At 36.8% G+C, this 23,132-nt stretch overlaps 1 protein-coding gene across 8 annotated transcripts in view; it reads left to right on the forward strand.

Moving 5' to 3' along the window:
- The window catches only part of IFT80 (intraflagellar transport 80), a 138,140-nt gene that overhangs the window by 108,645 nt on the left and 6,363 nt on the right, over positions 1-23,132 (forward strand). For all 8 annotated transcript variants that reach the window (XM_070072588.1, XM_070072587.1, XM_070072586.1 and 5 more), the window contains 6 exons: positions 2,082-2,217; positions 2,613-2,760; positions 3,803-3,974; positions 4,894-4,983; positions 5,086-5,258; positions 16,606-16,729. In XM_070072588.1, the coding sequence (XP_069928689.1) occupies positions 2,082-2,217; positions 2,613-2,760; positions 3,803-3,974; positions 4,894-4,983; positions 5,086-5,258; positions 16,606-16,729 (843 nt within the window). The remainder of the gene's footprint in view (positions 1-2,081; positions 2,218-2,612; positions 2,761-3,802; positions 3,975-4,893; positions 4,984-5,085; positions 5,259-16,605; positions 16,730-23,132) is intronic.

Below are 23,132 nucleotides of genomic sequence, written 5' to 3' on the forward strand. Positions count from 1 at the left end.
AGAGGAAAATGGGAAGACCTGCTGAATGAAGGAGGAATCCCCTTCTCCTGTAGACATAGGCACTGTTATCATTATTATCCATCTTTAACTTTGAATTTCTTGGGTGGTAGAATCATGTCTGCTTAACAGTGTTTTAAAAAAGGTTCTTCTGACGGTGATGATAAGCAATTCTTTACTATAAAGATCAGTTTCTCTGCACCCCATGGGAGACCAGGATAATCGGAGGGTGAACCAATGGCAAAAGGAAGACCTTTCTCTCTGTCTCTCTCTCTCTCACTGTCCACTCTGCCTGTCAAAAAAAAAAAAAAAAAAAGAAAAGAAAAGAAAAAAAAAGGCAAAAAAAATACTTAAGAGTTTTACTTCATGTATGCCTTGATATACATACAACTTATTTTTTTCCTTAAATTATGTTATAATATTCTAGAGAACTGAATTTTAAAAAATGTATTGTGAACTGATCCATCAATTTGAAAAAGGGTTATGCATATTTTGTTTTGTTTTGTTTTGTTTTGTTTTAAAAGGTCTCGTAATACAGTGACTTGATGGTGTGATTGTGATTCTTGTTGAATTCAGTTTTCAGACATAGTAGACAGTAAATAAATCCATCCTTAATTGAATCGAAATGAATCCATACTAAACCAATTCCTAGTTATAAGAAAATTCATCTCACTAGCTATTACTATAAATTAATTCAATATGCACGAATTACTTTGTTGTGGGAATAGTGATAATCTCAAAATCAAAAATCTATGTTGTAAGTTTTAGAAATGCTAGGTACCAGCTTTTTCTGAGTAAAACCACTTAATGAATATGGGTCTCAGTTTCTCATTTGCAAAGTAAGTGTATACCTACATCAAGTCTTCTATTTCACATGAAATGATTGTACAATTTAAGGCTCTGAAACATGAGTTATTTCCATATATTTTGAGAATAGCACTGTGGCCTCAGAATCAGCCCTTAAGGCACTCAGATCTGGCTGAAGAGCCCATGAGAGTATTTTAGGCATGGAAAGCCAAGACACTCTGGGAAAAAAAAAAAAAAAAAAAAAAAAAAGACCTAAATGAAAGATCTCTGTGAGTGAGATCCCGGTGGAAAGAACGGGCCATCAAAGAAGGAGGTACCTTTCTCTGAAGGGAGGAGAGAACTTCCACTTTGATTATGGCCTTGTCTAAATAAGATCGGAGTTGGCGAACTCAAAAGGCTTCCATAGCCTTGGCAACTCATGACAAAAGCCTAGGGTGATTACTGACGCCATAAACAAAACTATCAATTTGTTAAGTCAACAACAGGAGTCACTGTGCACTTACTCCTCATGTAGGATCTCTGTCCTTAAAGTGTTGTAAAATGTGAATTAATGGTATAACTAGTACTCAAATAGTACTTCACACTTTGTGTGTCTGTGTGGGTGCAAACTGTCAAAATCTTTACTTAGTATATACTAAACTGATCTTCTCTATATAAAGATAATTAAAAATGAGTCTTGATGAAGAATGGGATGGGTGAGGGAGTGAGAGAAAGGGATGCTTGTGGGTGGGAAGGTGGTTATGGGGAGAAAAAGCCACTATAATCCAAAAGTTGTACTTTCAAAATTTATATTTATTAAATAAAAGTTAAAAAAAGCAATGAAATTTTTGCAATGCAAAAAAAAAAAAAAGAAAATGTATTACCAATTTTTAAAATGTAGATGTTAGGCAGTCTACTTAAAATAAATTGTTGTGTGAGAAACTTATTAATGAAATCAGACCTCTCATGTGATACTCAGATTTGCTACACCCTCACCCCTGTCTGCTAAAGGTAGGACAGGAGGCCAGAAGAGAGTGTTTCTCAGCTGACAGAGTATCAAAATATGTGTTACTTTATTGTATCTTAGGGGTCGCCTTGGATTTTAGGCATTATAACTTATGCTTTTGAATTATCAGTATGTCAGCAATTTAAAATTATTTAAGAGGAACATTTTATGATTATAGTAAGTGAATGACACATTTAATTGGTCTTTAATGATGAAATGATCTTTTAACTAAAAAATGATCTATCTCAAGCCTATAGCTAATCCAGTTTATACATTTTTTTTTAAATTTTAGAATGAAATCTTGGAAATTGCTCTGGACCAAAAAGGACTTACCCATGATAGAAAAATTGCTTTCATTGATAAAAACAGAGATCTCTATATCACTTCAGTGAAGCGATTTGGGAAGGAAGAACAAATTATCAAACTTGGTAAAATAATTTTAACACATTTTAAATTTCAATTATTATTAGCTTTCTTAGGTCTACTTTGTAGCATATTAGTAGTTTACTTGCTAGAATGAATCTGAGAATGTCTTGGTATAGCTGTTTTTCTTAGCTGCTTAACTCCATTTTAATAGTAATCCTTTAGCTGCTGCACCTAAATTGGCATTCAAAAGAAAAACCTGCAAATTAAAAATATAATGGTTCTAGCAAGAACATTCATGTATTTTCAGAAATTCTTATGTAGATTAGTACATGTATTTTCAACATTATACAGTCAGAAAGTCGTCATAAGAAGTTAGATGGGATCTTGTTTCTTAGCTGATTTTTAAAATATATTTTAATAACTTCATACTGAAACTAATTTACTTTTTTGTACAAAGGAACAATGGTGCATACTTTAGCGTGGTGTGATACATGCAATATCCTTTGTGGACTTCAAGATACTCGATTTACAGTGTGGTATTATCCCAATACAGTTTATGTGGACAGAGACATTTTGCCAAAAACGTTATATGAAAAGGATGCAAGGTAACATTTTATTGCATAGAATCCTTTATTGTGGTAAATAAAACTCTAATGGTGTATCATGTTCAGCTGAAACTAACTTAACAAGATTTAAGTGATGAAAACGAATTATATAATATGAATTATTTGTCTAATAAACAAAGTTTTCAAGCTTAGTGTTGTCTAATGGTAACTCAGTTGGTTCTTTCAATGTGATTTAGTGGTTTTAATATAGAAACTCATAAGATTTTCTCCATAACACACAATCTTATGACAACTACCCAGTATATAGATTCTGATTAACTTTATGAATTTCAGGAAATGTTTCAGTATGTTTCTCTAAAGTTTATTTTTTTAGTTGATATTAAAAACAGAAAACACCCCACAAGATTATTGAAAAGTTCTTTTTTAAACCTGAGTGCTTCAGAAAATCAAATACATTTACATCCTGGAATTCTCTTCAGAAATAGCAAAGAACTCTCTTACTCTTGACATAATAGAAATAAGGATTCTGACTCAAATTCTGTTTTGAGTTCATTCTTAATATTTAATCAGGTTTACAACCTTAGCAAAATCGGAGAAGCATCAACATTAAACTTACTTTTAGAAGTATTTAAACTAATGAAAATAAGTCACTTTATTTAAAGTTCATCTTCTTTTTCATTATGAAAAAATAATTCTGGGTAGCTTAATTTTTATTGGTTTACCCTTTAATACTTTTAAAAGCAAAAAAAAGTCAAGTTGTTTAACCATTTACATGATTTATCTTAGGACTCAGGGAAAAAAAGGTTACTTCAAATGCTTTTAGAAATATTTCTTAGATATGTAATAAGTTTTACTACTTTTAAACCATATGTTTTGTGTCAAGTATATCAAAATGGCAAGTTTTGTTCAAATGTTTATTTGAAGATATGCATTCTCCCTGGAGTTAACTATTCTGAGGGTCCTTGTTAGAGATTGGAGACTTCATGTATATGTGGCAGGGGTCTAACTTCCCAAATTGAACATATATGAAAAATTTTGCCCAGAATATAACTTGAAATTGAACTTTGCTTTTTTTCAACAGTGAATTTAGTAAAAATCCCCATATTGTGAGTTTTGTTGGAAATCAGGTAACTATAAGAAGAGCTGATGGCTCCCTGGTTCACATCAGCATATCACCATATCCAGCTATTCTCCATGAATATGTAGGCAGCTCAAAATGGGAAGATGCTGTAAGACTTTGTCGCTTTGTTAAGGTACTTTATGTTTCACATCCGCAGCTGTGTATATATTGTGTGTTAGTTTACCGTTGGGCAACATGAATAGTGATAATAGATAAAGGTTCAAAAATTGTGAATGGGATCCTGTCTTTTGTAAGGGAAGACCTGAGCAACACAGATGGTTAGGTGTTGTTGAATGATTTATTCTTTGAGAAAACTATAATTCAGACTAGTAGTTTCTATAAGTTATCACATATAAAAACTTTTGTTAAACTTTCTTAAAAGTCAGGTTGACAAGTTCTACGAAAAGATTCTAATTCATTCGATCTGGATTGATGCTTAAGCATAGTTTTGCAGTTCCTCCAATGATTCTCTGTTACAACTAAGGCTAACAATCTCTGCAATAGATCAATATTTTCCAATTTGGTTGAACCCAGTATTTTCCAAACATATTAGAGTATAGGCCTCTTTTACTGAACATTATTTAACATCCCTTAGGATAGATTTTGTGGAGTGACTTTTAGAAGCTTTTTCTTATGATGGTTTGTGGGTGGCAATCTGCCACAATAGCATTGTCTGAGATTCTTAGTATACTCTGGTTCTCTCTAAGTTATATCTTTGACACCTCACTTGAATTATTTAAAATTCAAAAATAAATCTTTTATAAATAGATATGTATCACTTCTAAGCCTTTTGGCTAAGATCAAGTGTATAAGTAGAAGTGAAAATTTTAAGAAACTTTTATTCAGAAGAAGTTTTCTCTGCAGTACTAATATATATCAACAAAGTAGCCACAATGAAATTTCCAAGTCATTAATTTATTAAGTTATTAGTTTCTTCATTGCCAAGCTCAGTGATTTTTTTTTATTTTTAAAACTGTAAAGTAATTTTACTATGACTGTTTAAATCACAGTTATGCCAGGTAGTTGAGATCATTGTTCTCTTTTCACTTTAGGAGCAAACCATGTGGGCCTGCCTAGCTGCTATGGCAATTGCGAATCAAGACATGACAACTGCAGAAATAGCCTATGCAGCAATTGGTGAAGTATGTAAATAAGGTTTACTTATATTACTGGTATAGGTTTTTTTCTTAACATAATTTGTTATGTTTCTGTTATTATCCTCTTCAACTATTTTTTCTTTTTAGATTGATAAGGTTCAATACATCAATTCTATAAAAGATCTTCCATCTAAAGAATCAAAAATAGCCCATATACTAATGTTTAGTGGGAACATACAGGAGGCTGAAACAGTGCTTCTTCAGGCTGGCCTTGTTTATCAGGCAATCCAGATTAATATTAATCTCTACAACTGGGAAAGGTAATAAAAATGCTTTTTATCAATTTCAAAACTCAGTTGACTTTAATATGTTGTTCTACAACTTAGTGAATTAAAATTTTTCACTGTACTTGATCGTTTCCTCACACCACAGATGAATTAACTCTTATTTTTATTTGTTAATAGTTTACAATGAAAGATTTATGCCTTCTCTAACTTGTGATTGATTAAAGTTGAGGTGTAAAGAACATAAGAGAGTCTAGGATGACTGCCAAGTTTCTGATTTCAGTAACTGGGGAAATGATGGTATCATTAGCAGATCTGTTAGGCAACATAGTAAGTTCAGTTTTAACCAAGTTGAATTTGAAATATTTGTGAAGAGATATGTGATAATAGTTGATTAAATGGATCTGGAGTTCATTAGAAAGATTTTAGCTATAGATGTAGATTTAGGAGTCATCAACAAATGGGCAGTAATTGAAGCCAGAAGAATGGATAAAATTGCCTAGGGAATGTGTGGAGTAAGAAAACATCTACATTTATAGGATAAGTGAAAGAAGTCAACCAAAAGGTTATCCCATAAAGCAGAGAGAGAAGAGACAAGTCAAGAGAGAGTTGTGGAGCTCAGGAAGAAAAAGGAAGAGATTTATAGTGAGGAGTGGTTAGCAGCAACCTTCACTCCTTCATTAGGCTTTGGGTCAGATTGTTTTCTGAGACACAGTGGCGTGCTGCTGTTCTCCATGATATATTAGCTTCATCCACTCAACCTCCCCGCTATGTGTCTCTTAGCGACAAAACTGTAGTGTTTATATACTCCTAAAGTTATTATGTTATGAAATTGGTATATTTTTCCAGGTTCATAATGTCTTTTATGATCTTTATTTTGCTTTGTGCTCAAAAATAACCCATATAGTTCAATTTCAAATTCCTTACAACTCTCTTAAATTAGAATTTTTATAGGTATTGTCACTGTATTTTTCCCTTAGAGAGAAGTAACAAAAATGGCAGATGGTTAATTGTGTGATTGATATACTATAGTCTGTTCATTAAATGTTTGTCTTAATGACCAATACTATTCATGTAATTCACCCACTCTGTTTTTTTGTCCTTCATTTACACAAATCCACTGTCATTGTTTGCATGTATAAAAGATCATGAAAAATGTTAACTCTACAAAGTGAATAGGTCATTGCCTTGCCCTCAGTTTATTCATAATACTTAAGGTTTTTGTTTAGAGAGTATGAATAGTATTTTAAAACTATTAATAACTAATAAAAATTGTATATACTATTACTAAGCTATCAGATTCTATGAGAAATAAGAAAGAATAAAATTTTCAACATTCTTTTAATCAATGTTTTTGAGAAAGTGTTTCACAATTCGTGTAGTACTTGGAACATTGTACAGTAAAACGAAAATTCTTTTATTGTCTATTTTTTTTTTTTTTTTTGGACACTCAGAGTTAGACAGTGAGAGAGAGAGACAGAGAGAAGGGTCTTCCTTCCGTTGGCTCACCCCCTATATGGCCGCTACAGCCAGCGTGCTGCACTGATCTGAAGCCAGGAGCCAGGTGCCCCCTCCTGGTCTCCCTTGCAGGTGCAGGGCCCAAGCACTTGGGCCACCCTCCACTGCCTTCCCGGGCCATAGCAGAGAGCTGGACTGGAAGAGGAGCAACCGGGACAGAATCCGGCTCCCCAACCGGGACCAGAACCCAGGGTACTGGCACCACAGGTGGAGGATTAGCCAAGTGAGCCGTGGCACCAGCCAATTGTCCATATCTTAAAAAGCTTAAAACCTAGGTAGGAATTCTATTTGTTTTCATTAATAATAAAACTTCCATTTACTGAGTACGTATTATATGCAAGGAGTTAATTGTACTAAAGAATTTCTGTGTATCATCTCATTAGGTTATCTAACAACTCTGATATTAGTTATTACCAACTCCATTTTACAAATTTGGGCTATGCCTGTGTGGCCTAGTGGAGTGTCTGCTCTTTCAGTGAATACCCAGAATCATGTCCTGTGTGTGGCCAGGGAACTCTTTTCAGTTCTGCAGTATGAGGGGAGTATCCAAGGTGACACCCAAGTTGGGCGTGTTAAATCTCTTTTTTTTTTTTTAAATCAGTGAAGAGGTTTGATCAGCTCTATTGTAGTCTCAAGCCAACCTCCTCTGCTCCAAGGAAACCAATGCCTAGGCGCTAGATCCAGTGGATACAATAATATTCTTTAGCATTGCCACAAGAACCACACAAAGTAACCATGCAGTCCTCAGTGTAAGGTACTGATCCTGTAGTATTGACTCTCACCAGGGAATCAGAGGACCCCAGTCATGTGGAGCCACCCACAGTGACTGCCCAAAGACCTAACCACATCTTGCACCCTCCCACACAGCTACAGTGTTTTCACAGTTCCAGCACACAAGGCTCCCACAGTCATAAGCACCCAGCCCCCTATCAGTTCTCCCAGCCAGACTCAGGGGTCTCCTCTGGGCTGGTTGCTGGGCATGCCCACAAGCTGGTGCAGCTGTTACATATGTTCAATATGGTGCCCACCATCTCGGCTAGTTACAGGACACCAGTTCCAAATGGTTGGAGAGAGGGAAACCTGCTCCCTTTCTTCCCCTCTAGTTTGGCAGGTACGCTGTACCCCACAGGCTCCAAGCCATACTCCTGCCAGTCTCTTCCCACAGCTTTATCACCAGTGGCTTGGGCTCCAGCAGTCTGGTCTCACCTCACTCTCCAAAGTTGGTACAGAGGCTCTCGGATGCTGGGATCCTGAGTCAGGCTCTTCCACACCCTCCATGTAAATCCACAGTTTCCCTCTAATTTGCATGGAGTCTTCTGCAACTTTTTCCCTAACTCTTTTTTGATATTATATTCTCTCCACTTCTTTAAAACTATCTTTCCATAGACTAGAGCAGTAAGCTCTCTCCCTATTCTGCCATCCTGGAATCCTCTGATCACATTTCCATTTAAATATCTCACACGTTTGAATTCAAATTTGTATCTAATTCTCAGAAACTTGGTCCTCTTTCAGGGTAATCTGTCTTATCCTTTTAGTTTCACAGAGCTAAAAATCTTTGGAGTTACTTTTGACATTTTCTTCCCATTCTACCCTTCCTGTTATCTCTGACACATGTCTGCTCGTCCACTTCACTAGCAGCACTTTGTCTAAGTTGATGAAAGTTTTTCTGTGTTGTCAGCAATGATTTCCCTGTGTCTACTCTGTTACTTTCCTAGCCATTGTTTATCCTGCAGTCATAGTGATCTTTTCAGAATGTAAATCTGATCATGTCGCTCTTGACCACTGCACATTCCAATGAAATCCATAGTTTCCCACTGATTTTAACCCAAATATCAGGACTGAATAAGAAATTATTTCAAGCAATCAACAGAAAGCTGTTAAGAAACTTAAGAAATTTAAGTAGTGTCTCATTTCCAAATTCTATGACATTTATGGAACATTTAACAAGTATTTTCTTAATATCTATCATATTAGGCATATTTATATAATATGTGCAATATATTTTTTAAAACATCTACAGTCTTTGTTAAAATCTGTGGTCATTTTAAATGTACTTATAGGAAAGGGCTGCTGAGTGGAAAAGTGGTGAATGTTGTGATAAAGAATGATGACTTTCGGCCGGCGCCGCGGCTCACTAGGCTAATCCTCCGCCTTGCGGCGCCGGCACACCGGGTTCTAGTCCCGGTTGGGGCGCCGGATTCTGTCCCAGTTGCCCCTCTTCCAGGCCAGCTCTCTGCTGTGGCACGGGAGTGCAGTGGAGGATGGCCCAAGTGCTTGGGCCCTGCACCCCATGGGAGACCAGGAGAAGCACCTGGCTCCTGGCTCCTGCCATCGGATCAGCGCGGTGCACCGGCCGCAGCGCGCCGGCCGCGGCGGCCATTGGAGAGTGAACCAGCGGCAAAGGAAGACCTTTCTCTCTGTCTCTCTCTCTCACTGTCCACTCTGCCTGTCAAAAAAAAGAAAAAAAAAAAGAAGAAAAAAAAAGAATGATGACTTTCATGATTTGGGTGTTTGGTGGTATGTTTAAGATGCCACTTGCAGTACTTACTTCCTGTATCAGAGTGCCTGAGTTCAAGTCCTGGCTCTACTCTCCATTCCAGCTTTCTGCTATGTGCACCCCAGGAGGTAGAAGGTGATGAATTAAGTAGTTGTTTCTTTGCTACCCACCTGGAGACCCCCACAGACTAAGTTCTGGCTCCTGGTTTTAGTCTGGTTCATCCCTGGCTGTGACCAGCATTTGAATCAATAATGAAAGGTATCTGTCATACATACACTCTATCTCTCTCACCCTTTCAAAAATAATAAAATTTTTCCCAAATAAACCTTTTATTTAAGGAATACAAACTTCATGATTTTCATAAGTACAACTTTAGGAATATAGTGATTCTTCCACCATACCTGCCCTCCCACCCACACTCCCACCCCTCCTCCTCTTCCCTCTCCCATTCCCAGTAACATTCTCCCCTAGGATCCATTTTCAATTAACTTTATACACAGAAGACCAACTCTATACTAAGTAAAAAGTTCAATAATTTGCACGAGAAAAAAAAAAACTGTTCCTCAACAATCGCGAAAAAGGGCTGTTCAAAGTCATTGCATCTTGAAATTTAAATTTTTTTTAGAAACTTACTTAAATTTAAAGAAGCATCCAAGAGTGATACATCTTTTCCAAGCATTTACACATTATTATAATACAATTCTTTGAGTACAGAAGTCCTGCATGGGAAGTTAGTGCACAGTCACTGACTCCTATTGTTAATTAATTAATTAATTATTTTTTATTTTTTTGACAGGCAGAGTGGACAGTGAGAGAGAGAGACAGAGAGAAAGGTCTTCCTTTTGTTTTTGGTTCACCCTCCAATGGCTGCCGTGGCTGGCGCGCTGCAGCTGGCGCATCGCGCTGATCCGAAGGCAGGATCCAGGTGCTTCTCCTGGTCTCCCATGCGGGTGCAGGGCCCAAGCACTTGGGCCATCCTCCACTGCACTCTCGGGCCACAGCAGAGAGCTGGCCTGGAAGAGGGGCAACCGGGACAGAATCCGGCGTCCCAACAGGGACTAGAACCCGAGGTGCTGCCACCACAGGTGGAGGATTAGCCTATTGAGCCACGGCGCTGGCCCCTATTGTTAATTTAACAATTAATACTCTTATGTATCAGTGATCGCCTGAGGCTCTTGACATGACCTACTTAGGCTATGGAAACCACAAACTCCTTCAGTATTTAGACAAGGCCATAAGCATAGTGGAAGTTCTCTCCTCCCTTCAGAGAAAAGTACCTACTTCTTTGATGACCACTTCTTTCTACATTGGCCTCACCCACTGAGGTCCTTCATGTAGGACATTTTTTTTTTACCAAAGTGTCTTGGCTTTCCATGCCTGAAATGGTCTCGTAGGCTTTTCAGCCAGACCAGAATGCCTTAAGGGCTGATTATCATTCTGTGAGTCTGCTTTGTGGATTGCTTCCCATGTTGGAGCATTCACTCCTTTTTAATTATATTATTATTACCAGACACTGAATCCTATCCATATGATCACTTTAACACTTATGATGGTATTTTTACCATCCAGCTTAACGGGATTTGGGATCCCATGGCAAGTTTTAAACTGTACCTTTAGAAGTAAGTCTGTAGGAATGCATGCAGAACTATACAGATTTACAAACTTCATATATTTCATAATTACAACTTTAGGAACATGGTGATTCTTCCCATCGTGCCAGCCAGCCTTCCCACTCATACTCCCACCCCTCTTCCTCCTCCCTCTCTTATTCCCCACTCTTATTTTTTACTGAAATCTATTTTCAGTTGATTTTATACATATATGTTTAACTCTGTTAAGAGTTCAACAAATAGTATGAAAAAAAAAAACAACTATTCCTCAACAGTCAAGACAAGGGCTGTTCAAGTCATTGCTTCTCAAACTGATTGTCTTTTACGTGCTATATGAGTTACCACAGGTCAGGGAGAACATATGGTATTTGTCCCTTTGGGACTGGCTTATTTCACTAAATATGATGTTTTCCAGTTTATTCCATTTTGTTACTTTCCAGTTTATTCCATTTTGTTGCTATTGACAGGATTTATTTTTTTTTTATGCTGTGTAGTATTCCATGGTGTACATATCCCATTTCTTTATCTAGTCTTCAGTTGACAGGCATTTAGGTTGATTCCATGTCTTAGCTATTGTGAATTGAGCTGCAATAAACATGGGGGATGCAGATAATTCTTTCATATGCTGATTTCATTTCCTGTGGGTAAATTCACAGAAGTGAAATGGCTGGGTCATATGGTAGGTTTGTATTCAGATTTCTGAGGCATTTCCATAGTGTCTTCCATAGTGGCTTTAGCAGTTTACATTCCCACCAACAGTGGATTAGGGTGCCTTTTTCCCCACATCCTCACCAGCATTTCTTGTTTGTTGACTTCTGCATGAAAGCCATTCTACCTGGGGTGAGGTGAAACCTCACTGTGATTTTGATTTGCATTTCCCTGATGGCTAGTGATCCTGAACATCTGTTCATGCGTCCATTGGCTATTTGAATTTCCTCTCTTGAAAAATATCTAAGTCCTTTGCCCATTTCTAAACTGGGTTGTTTGTTTTGTTGTTGAGTTTGTTGATCTTTTATGTATTCTGGTTATTAATCCTTTAACAGTTACATAGTTTGCAAATAATTTCTTCCATTCTGTCCAGTTGCCTCTTAACTTTCTTGAGTGTTTCTTTAGCAGTACAGAAGCTTCTCAATTGGATGTAATCCCATTTGTTAATTTAGGCTTTGATTGCCTGTGCCTCTGGGGTCTTTTCCAAGAACTCTGCCTATGCCAATGTCTTACAGGATTTCCCCAAAGTACTCTAATAATTTGATGGTATCAGGTCGTAGATTTAGGTCTTTAATCCATGTTGAGTGGCTTTTTGTGTAAAGTGTAGGGTAGGAGTCTTGTTTCATGCTTCTGCATGCACCATCTATTGAAGAGACTGTCCTTGCTCCAGAGATGGTTTTAGCTCCTTTGTCAAATATAATTTGAGTGTAGATACTTGGATTGATTTCTGGTGTTTCTATTCTGTTTCATTGGTCTATCCGTCTATTTTTGTACCAATACCAGGCTGTTTTGATTATAACTGCCTTGTAGTATGTCTTCAAATCTGGTATTGTGATTCTTCTGGTTTTGTTTTTGATGTATAAGTTTATTTTAGCTATTCGGGGTCTCTTGTGTTTCCATATGAATTTCAATCTGAAAAGAATGTCCTTGGTATTTTGATTGATAGTGCATTGAATCTGTAAATTGCTTTCTTTTTTTTTTTTACACATACCTATCTGGGAGAAAATAGTTTTGTTAAAAATTACAATGGCTTGCTAACATTTTTTAAAATCATTTTTAAGGAATACAAATGTTATAAGTACAACTTTATGAATATAGTTATTCCTCCCATCATATCAGCCCTCCCACCCACAACCCCACCCCTCCTCCTCCTCCCTTTGCCAGTCCCATTCTCCATTAAGATTCATTTTCAATTAACTTTATTCACACAAGACCAACTCTATATTTTTAACACTTAATATGATCACTTTAACAATTAACATGGCATTTTTACTACCAAGTTTAATGGGATTTGGAGTCCCTTGGCAAGTTTTAAACTGTACCCTTAGAAGTAATTCCATAGGAATATATGCAGAACTATACAGCTTTACAGTTGCAAATGTCCTCCTACCTCTCGTATTCTCATTCTTATTTTTTACTGAGATCTATTTTCAATTTATTTATTTATAATTGGAGATCCTCCTTAATTAATCTGGCATTTCTCTAGTGCACATTTCAGAATCTTTTCTTTATGTTTTACTGTGGAGTTTGATTATAATGTGTTGTTGTACAGATCTTTTCTGGTAATGTCTACTAGGAGTTCTGTGTGCTTCCCTTACTTGGATGTCCCTTTCTTTCTCCAAAGTAGGGAAGTTTTCTTTTATTATTTCACTTCCTTCCGTTGGTTCACTTCCCAAATGGCCGCAACAGCCAGAGCTGAGCCAATCTGAAGCCAGGAGCTAGGAGCTTCTTCCTGGTCTCTCACACAGGTGCAGGGGCCCAAGAAATTTGGCCATCTTCTGCTTTCCCAGGCCACAGCAGAGAGTTGGATTGGAAGAGGAGCAGCTGGGACTAGAATCGGCGCCCATATGGGATGCCGGCACCACAGGCGGAAGATTAACCTATTGCGTCACAACACCGGCCCACTAGATTACTTTTAAAATCCATGAATTTCTGTATTTGTTTGAACTTCTTGAAGGGAACAGATTTTTTTTTCTCATATGTGTTATTTTAGTTGAGAAGCAGTCTTTCTGGTTTGTGCTTCTGTTTTCCTATTTGAATTTGATAATGAGCTGCAGCTCAGTAAAATGCAGCTCTTAAAGAGATATAGGCAAGCAACTGCCTGACATCAGCTTTGGACATTTGGTGATTGTCATCTCCCAAAATCTGAAATTAAGAGAGGTGGAAGCCAAAAGCTCTAGATAAGTATAGAAATGCCTTATATAAGCATTAATAAAAATAAATTTTGATCTTCAGCTGTAGATCACTTAATGTGATTTTGCTTTATTCAACTTATGCAAAAGATCACATTTGAAATTATAACATCATTTTTATGTAACTTACTTCTATTTAAACTACATGGACTTATTCCAGCCCTAGAATCTAATGTCACATTTGTTTGGTTGCCAAATAACCATTTTAAAACTAGAAACATACTGTTCTCAAAAGTCTTATATAATTTGGAGTAAGTTCCCTCCTAAACGTGGTAAAGAAACATTTTTTACTCAGTGTGTGCTTTTAGAAAATGTTTAAAATATTACACATTATTTGAATGTTTACCTTTTTTTTTTTTTTTTTTTTTTTTGACAGGCAGAGTGTGCAGGGCCCAAGCACTTGGGCCATCCTCCACTGCCTTCCCAGGCCACAGCAGAGAGCTGGCCTGGAAGAGGGGCAACCGGGACAGAACCCGGTGTGCTGGAGCTGCTAGGTGGAGGATTAGCCTATTGAGCCGTGGCGCCAGCCTGAATGTTTACCTTTAACCACTGCTCTTTAACCAGCTAATTAATACCAGCTTTATTATAATCAGTAGTAAAAGAAATTTATGACAGATAAAACTTAGGATCTAATTTAAATTTAAATTCAATTGAATTTAACTTTAAATTTAATTTAATTTAAAATTTAGGATTAGCCATCATATTCTGTCCTTTCTACATAATTCACTGTGTTGGTGTTCATTACCAAAATATCTTCGGAGTTTTTGGAAAGCCCCATCCCAGAGCGGTTGCTTATATACTCTCCATTTAGAAGACTTTGCTTTGGGCTGTCAAGCTCTTCTTCCCCCATTATATACAATCATAAAAAAGAGGGAAAATGGAATTTCTAAAGTGCCAAAGGGTTTGCTCCCCAGAGTCGCCACTCACATACACCCCCAGTCAGAGCCTTTAGGGATATATGAACGATTATATAGGAGAGCTAGATGGACTGAGGGATATTTACTTTGGTTTCTCCTTCTTGGAGCCTCTGTGAATTGCTTTTTGCCTTCTTCTGTCTTCCATTTTTGTTTCTCTATTTTTTTTTTTACCTTTACATTTTCTTTCACCTATGCTTTTTTTTCCTCTGAAAGACTTCAAGTCAGAGAGGAATGAGGGGACTTTGTGAGAATCCTTCATGGGTAGCAAATGTTGACTCATGGATTTAGCAATGTAGTATATGTCAAAATATTTTATGAGAAATTATTTTGCTTAATTGTGGCATTACCATTTATATTATGCATGACTTACATTCATAATTTTCATGTGAAGTCTTTGATATCTCTTTCAGTTCTCCCATTTGTCAGCACACACAGAGACTTAGTTTAGTTTGATTATTAGAAAGGCAAATCAATGTATAATAAGAATGAGCCAACTTTTCTTACTGAAAATTCTTAAGTTAGAAAAACCTAGTCAGTATTAGTTTTATCCGAAACAGCAGTAAGCTCTGATAAATCATGATTGGACTAGGCAGAAGTCATTTCATATTAGCAAACAAGAAAACTTTAGAAGTATTTTATTTTTGATTATCATGATGATGGTTATCTATATTTTAAAACAAGGTGACAATGAACGTGTAGGAGAGCCATACTCCACTGAGTTGTTCCTGACTCTACTAATATGCATTGTATACAGGATTGCAGCAACTGAGATGTTCACACTGTCTAGAACCTACAGGTGAAATAGCCTGGAACTGAGGATTAATCTTTTAATTTCCCTATAATTTTCATCAATGTATGGGTTTTGTTTCTTTGATGGTATACCACTCTTTTCAGTGATTCATTTAGTTCACATCTTCTATGTAAATATTACTTTAAAAATAACTTAGGCATAAAGAAAAATGACATTGACTGGCTTATAAGTAAATGACTTTTCTAAGGTTCAAATGATAAAAGACATTTTGTCAGACTTTTCTTTCCTGTTAATTATTTTTATAAAATTTTCTATTTGCTCTAGTAGTAGCATTAAGATATCATTTTTTAATTCTATAAATACATTATAGACTTGTAAAAATGGTCAAGATAATTGAACCACTTATAATGTGGGAAAGTTCATCCACTTGAATTTTATGTTGATTAAAAAATTTAATGAGGGGCCTGCGCCATGGTATAATAGGCTAAGCCTCTGCCTGCAGTGCTGGCATCCCATATGGGCAACTGGTTCGTGGCCTGGCTGCTCCTCTTCAGATCTAGCTCTCTGCTTATGGCCTGGGAAAGCAGTGGAAGATGACCCTAGTGCTTGGGTCCGTGCACCCACGTGGGTACCTGGAGGAAGCTCCTGGTTCCTGGCTTCAGATCAACTAAGCTCTGGCCATTGCAGCCGTTTGGAGAATGAACCAGTAGATGGAAGACCTTTCTCTCTCTCCTTCTCTGTCTGTAACTCTACCTCTCAAATAAATAACTAAATTCTTTAAAAAAATTTAATGAATATTTACCACTTATGCACTCTGGATTACTCACCAAACAAAAATGAAACTTGGATCTTCCTTCAGTAAATATGTAATCTAGTGGAGGAGCAAGCTCATAAATAATAATTATAATACATTGTAAGCAGTTCTATATAATAGTTTGTATAAATGATATGAGGCAAAGATAAAGTAATGGTGATTTATTTCTACAAGAGAGCTGGTTAAGGAGAAGGGGTCATCTTTGATCTGACCTTTGAAGTAACTGGAATTTATAAGCTGGATAAGGTAGAAAATGACCTTCCTTATTGTAGGATAAGCAGAGAGGCCAATAATTTGCCCTAGTCTCAAATCCAAAATACTATCCATAGAGTCTGACATAAGCAATGTAAATAATATGTTTTATTTCTCATTTTAGGGCACTGGAATTGGCCATAAAATACAAAACACATGTTGATACAGTTCTTGCTTACCGTCAAAAGTTTTTGGAGACATTTGGTAAACAGGAAACTAATAAACGATACTTGCAGTATGCAGAAGGTGTAAGTATTATACACTATTTTATAATAATGCATATGCTATATAAATATTTGAAGTTTTGTTCTTAACAAGACAAAAAATGAATGATTCATACAATAATCTCTAAAAGAATTTTCTGCCTTATTATTATATAAACTTATTTTGATTTTATGATTATAATATTAAATTTTTTTCAAAATTTCACAGCCATGATTTAACTCATAATATTCACCATGTATTAAGTGGGTACTATTTGATATTTTTAGGTAAGTAATGTAAATGGCTGAGATAGAAATATTCTAACTCCTGCGTTTTGTCTTCTTCCAACTTCGCCTTTTACTACTGGGGAAATATGTAAGCACAGAAGGCACTGTCCAGAAAGTGCATACTTTATCATTGTAGAATTCTAGGGAGCTTGTTTGTGCCTCATAAAGGTACCTACCTAAATGTACTTGCTACATGTAAAAATTGAGCAGAATAAATAATAGACTAAAAGTAGCAGAAATTTCCAAAGTTGGATAATCAGAACAACATGGCTATCTTTGGTATTTTTTTTTCATTCTCAAACCATATAGATTGAGTCTTATAGCATTATGTTCTATTTTCCTACCTTTTTTCTTCATAAATGTCATTTGGATGTTAACTAAAAATCATAAAACAGAACTTTAAGATGAAAATATTTTTTACTTAAAAATTTTCACTACTGAGATAAAATTTTACCTAAAACCATTGATTTCGAGGATATCTGCACTGCTTGCTGATCTTTTGGTCTATGTAGGTCTATAATCCAGTCATGATCTGTCATCCATGCTTACCTCTCATTGCCAAAGTTGTGAATTTCAGAAGTAAGAATCAAATGAAGAAATGTCATTTAAAAATAACACTGAGAAATTTATTCTAATGTTTGGTGAATACTGGTGGGTTCACAGTGTCTACTGTGTGAAAGTTTGTAAGTGAATGTAATCTACCCATAAGAGAAACTTAATATACATTCATGTTTATAAGCCATAAAATGTTATTTGGCATTTCTAATTAAAATATGGAAATCTGCCATTCATTCAAGGTATATTGTCTTCTAAGAGTTTTGTTATTTAGAGTCATTGTACTTGATCTACAGTGGTGCTCAGTAAATTCTTATAAAATACGTTATAAGTTTGGTAAATAAAATTCACTCAAGGAATAAACTCAGTCTTTTGTATATTACTCTGTGCAAGAAAAAAAGTAGGAAGTCTAGAAATTGCTTAGAACATTACACCAGGAGAAAAAAAAAAAAGCAGTGAAAAACATCAAACCCAGAAGCAGAACTTGAGAAAGTATTGAATTTTGAAGACGATCCAGAAGAGTCTGTAGGCATTGCTACTACTTGAACTGCATTGCACGTTTTCAGGCCTTATAATAGTAAGGAATTTTCAGGTAGTAACTCATTTTCTGGGAAATTATTTATCTTTTAAAATTTTATTTATTTGAAAGGCAGAGAGACAGAAATAGCCAGAGATCTCCCATCCATTGTTTACTACCCCTCCCCCACATGCCCAGAACAGCAGTTTGGGCCAGGCTAAAGCCAGGAGCCCAGAACTCACTCTGGGTCTTTCATATTGGTGGAAGGTACCCAACTACTTGAGCTATCACCTGCTGCCACTTAAGGGTGTTCATTAGCAGATAGCTGGAATCCCAGACACAGGCACTCAGACATGGGATACAGGCATCTGAAACAGTGTCTTAACCACTATGTCAAATGCCAGCCCATTTCTCTTTATTCATTCAATATTTATTGAATGCCTCCTGAAGACAGTGTTCTTTCCTTGGTTCCTGGTTTATAAAAGTAAATGAGACAGACCCTGGCCCTGACATCAAGAAGTTTATATTTAAATGAGGTGACAGTTATATAGTTATTTATTAATTTCAATTGTGATAATTGCCTTGAAGGAGGTATACATGGTACCTTAAGATTTTGTTAATGGGGAGCTTGCCTCAGCGTGTGGTAGTTAGTGGAGACTTTCCCAAGCAAAGCAAATCATATTTGAGTTGAGCTGTAAAAGATGAATAGTAGAAATTAACTGGGGGTTGGGACAGGGTGGTGGGATACACCTGTTCTAGGCAAAGGAAAAGCTCTGAAGTAAGAAAGAATGAACACAACAGAGATTGACTAGAGGGTTTCATAGGGCAGATTAACCCATTAAATCACAAGTTTTCAATTCTGTATTTCAGTGAAATTGACACAGATGCAAAATTACCATAAGTAGTATATTTATTGCTCAGTTTAAGCTTTTCTAGGTGTCCTATATGTAAGAAGATAGGACATAATAATGGGAAGCCAACTAACGTGATCACTTTTCCCTTTTAAAATCTTGATTCCTAGAAACAAATGAGAAATTTAAAATTTTCCAAAAAGTTTTCTTAAAATTTTGTTAAAGGAAATGATAGCAAGAGCAAATATTTGAGGTCTTGAAAGAATGAAGAGATGGCTGGCGCCGCGGCTCAATAGGCTAATCCTCCGCCTGTGGTGCCAGCACCCCAGGTTCTAGTCCCGGTCGGAGTGCCGGAGTCTGTCCAGATTGCTCCTCTTCCAGTCCAGCTCTCTGCTGTGGCCCGGGAGTGCAGTGGAGGATGGTCCTTGGGCCCTGCACCCGCATGGGAGACCAGGATAAGCACCTGGCTCCTGGCTTCGGATCAGCGTGGTGCGCCAGCCGCAGCTTGCCGGCCGCGGCGGCCATTGGAGGGTGAACCAACGAAAAAAGGAAGACCTTTCTCTCTTCTGTCTCTCTCACTGTCCACTCTGCCTGTCAAAAAAAAAAAAAAAAAAAAAAAAAAAAAAAAAAAAAAAAAAAGAAAGAAAAAAAGAAAGAAAGAATGGAAAGGAATCCTGAGTGACTGCCTTGCATCTTGGGTGATTGAAATACAGGTTAGAACAGGATATTGATGCATCTTAGTAATGTAATAAGAGAATGGATTAATAATAAAGGCAATAAGATTGGGAGATTTATGATCAAGAGAATGATTAGAAGATAACTTCAGATGTGAGAAAGAGATTAGAGGTGAGGGTGGTAATTAGGAGATCAGTCAAGAAGTTGCTATAATAGACACACCGTGGAAAGGGTAAGACTCATGTAAGAAAATATGTCATAGGAGTCACTGCTGTGGTGTAGCCAGTAAAACCACTGCCTGTAGTGCCAGCATCCAATATGGGTATTGGTTCAAGTCCTGGCTGCTCCACTTCTGATCCAGATCTCTGCTATGGCCTGGGAAATCAGTAGAATGTGGCACTTGGGCCCCTACACTCAAGTGGGAGAAGAAGCTCTAGGCTCCTGGCTTTGGATCGGCCCAGCTCTGGCCATTGCAGCGGGTAGAAGACCTCTCTCTCTCTGCCTCTGCCTCTGCAACTTTGTCTGCCAAAGAAATAAATAAATATTAAAAAAAAAAAAGCAAAGAAAATATGCGCTAGTAAAAATAAGAGAACAGTTGTGGTTAGGAGTAGTAGAGGTGGAGAGGCAAGGTAAGACATTTGAAAATGACTTAAACATTTCTAGTGTGGACAACAGGTATATGGGGATGCCATTAATCTAGTTAAAGAATACATCAAAAAAGAAAAAAAGCCGGGCCTCCAGCTAGTACCTATAAGGGATGCTGACAGTACAGACAGCAGATTAATTTGCTGCACCACAATGCCAACCTGTTTAGTTAAAATTTTGTATAGTGGGAACATAGTTTTATTACACTGGTCTGGGTGAGAATGAGAGTCAGGAATGTGAAAAATGAAGAATCATAGCTTTCAAGGAGACAGAATAAACAGGCAAGGTCAGTGAGAAGGAGCCAATGAGGAGAAGGAAATGGAATGAGTAATACTTGAAGGCAAATGTCACAGTTGAGTTGAGAAGATGGATCAGGTACATATGTGAAGAAGGTGGCCTGAGGCAGAAGAGAAAGAGATAAACGTGGGTATTAATTTAAGTAGGTTTGTGAGTGCAAAGAAGGAAAACTAAAGGAATTCATGCTTGATGGCCACTACAGATGTCTCCGACTTACGATGGTTCAACATAACTTTTTTGTCTTTATGGTCATGTGAAAGAAAGCAATATATACTTAGTAGAAACTGTGTTTTGAATTTTCATCTTTTTCTGGGATAGCAATTTGCAATATAGTATTCTCTCATACTGTTGGGCTGTGCCACTTGATCTTGAGGGTAAAAAAGATACTCTACAAGTGTACTCATATGCATAGATTTCCAAAATGTTTACACCAAAATAACTTACCTTTTAATTCCACTTTCCTACATACTTTTAAAATTATGTACTTTCATGCCATGTTTTTAAGCTCTGACGTTTGGTAGGTTAAGTATAAAAGAATTAAATGCATTTTTGACTTAGGATATTTTTATCTTACAATGGATTTATTGGGATGTAACTCCATCTTAAGTCAAGGGATCATCTGTATATTCTCTATGAATTAGGAAGCTAATTTTCAGTTGGGAGTAGAGAGATGTGGTAATGGATGGAGAGTCTTTGGTATGATTTTGAGATTGCTCCTATGTGAATAAGAATTGACTGGGGATTAGAATAAAAACTGCCAAATAATATTGGCACTCGCTGTAATAGAAAAGGATAAGCCTTAACTTAAAAGTTACTTGACAGCTGTCAGAGAACATCATTACCTAAAACCTACTATTAAAATTATTCTAATTCAAGGACTAAATTATTTGTAGAGCACTGTTCTAAAACTGAATAAATGCCAAAGTGAGAGCAGAACACTTATTTTCAGTAGGATAGCTATCAACGGACACTCTCATTTGTTTCATAACAAATATAAATGTCATCAATTTACTTGACAGACTTCAGAGCAGCAGTTGTTCAGTTTACCATCAGTATATGATTTTATTGTGATTGATTTGAGAAACATATGTAAGTCAATTTAAAGCTGGAAGAAGGCCAAGACATTCATCAAGTTTTGCATTCCTCTCTGTAAGTGTTTTGTTAGACATGGAGATGAGTGTTTTACCATTTTAAAAATACCAAGTTTTGGCCTGATTGAAAAATTAGTCTTTCAAATAATTTAACATTTGTTCTGCTTTTCAATGAGCTGTTACTTGCATCCTAGCTAGACATTTATCTTCTAGCATAAAAGGAATTCTTCTGTTGCTTCATCTATTTTACATGTTACTGATAGGCATGTGGAATTGTTATTTTTTTAAAAGTTGACCAAAAATGCCCACAAGTTACTTCACAGAGATTTAGATACAGGAATTGCAATAAAAACCTAAATACGTAATTCCATCACAAAATAAAAGTCTAAAATCCTATTAAAGTTAAATTAATTTCTCACTTACTTAAATCTGTTCAAGCAGCAGTGTACATCAATAAGGTTTACTACTCACCTATTCCATACAACTCCCATGCATGGAAGTGAAAATCTCTTCATGTTTGGTTCAGTCACAGGAGTTTGTGTATATTTCTTAGTAAAGGAGAGTTGGTTTAATCCAGGATCCAAGTTTTCCATTGTCTTGACTCAGAGAGGACACACATTTTCTACATAAGTGATCTTTAAGCTTTGTTAAGTGGTAGATTGTGTATTCCTAAAGAAATTACTCATGGAACTCAAGACAGAGTCCATTCCTGTGTATTCCTAAAGAAATTACTCATGGAACTCAAGACAGAGTCCATTCCTAACATCAAATCTTATGAACGTAGGAGTACCGCTGGACTAGAAGAAGGAGGCTACATCATATAGAAGAGAAGCAAGTACAAAAATGTTGGCAATTTTGTTATTCTGCTTCCTCTGATGACTCTTCATCATTGTTTATTTTTTAAGATTCATTGTATTTATTTGAAAGGCAGGGAGACACAGAGAAAAAACAGATCTTGCATCCTTTGGTTCACTTCCCAAATGGTTGCAATGGTCAGGGCTGGGCCAGGCCAAGCCAGGAGCCTAGAATTCTACCCCCAAGGCCCCACATAGGGGCCAGAGTACCAAATACATGGACCATCTTCCACTGCTTTCCTGGGCACCTTAACAGGGAGCCAGATCAGAAGCACAACAGCACGACTGAAACCAGCACCCTGATATGGGATGCCAGCATTACAGACTGGGCTTAACCTGCTACACCAAAACACCAGCCCCTTCATCACTGTCATAATCACTGTGGTGTCTTTGGGTTACTTTAAGAGTTTTTGCAAAAATGTACTTTTTCAGAATATGCTCAGGGGAAGCTAATATAGCCCAATTTTTCCTCATAACTGGGCATCTCCAGGGAAACCTCAATATATAAGACATGAAGGTCTGGCCTATTCAAAACACGGCTTGGTGGCCAGTGCCCTGTCCATTTTTTCTCGTTTGGAGGAGAGCAGTCTACCTCTCTCCTGCCTTGTCCCTGAGCAACTGTGCAGAATCCAAAGGTTCCATGGAACTGTTTAGATGAGCATTTTTATAAACAGC

This window comes from Oryctolagus cuniculus, chromosome 4 (genome assembly GCF_964237555.1).
Source record: "Oryctolagus cuniculus chromosome 4, mOryCun1.1, whole genome shotgun sequence".
Taxonomy (NCBI): Eukaryota; Metazoa; Chordata; class Mammalia; order Lagomorpha; family Leporidae; genus Oryctolagus; species Oryctolagus cuniculus.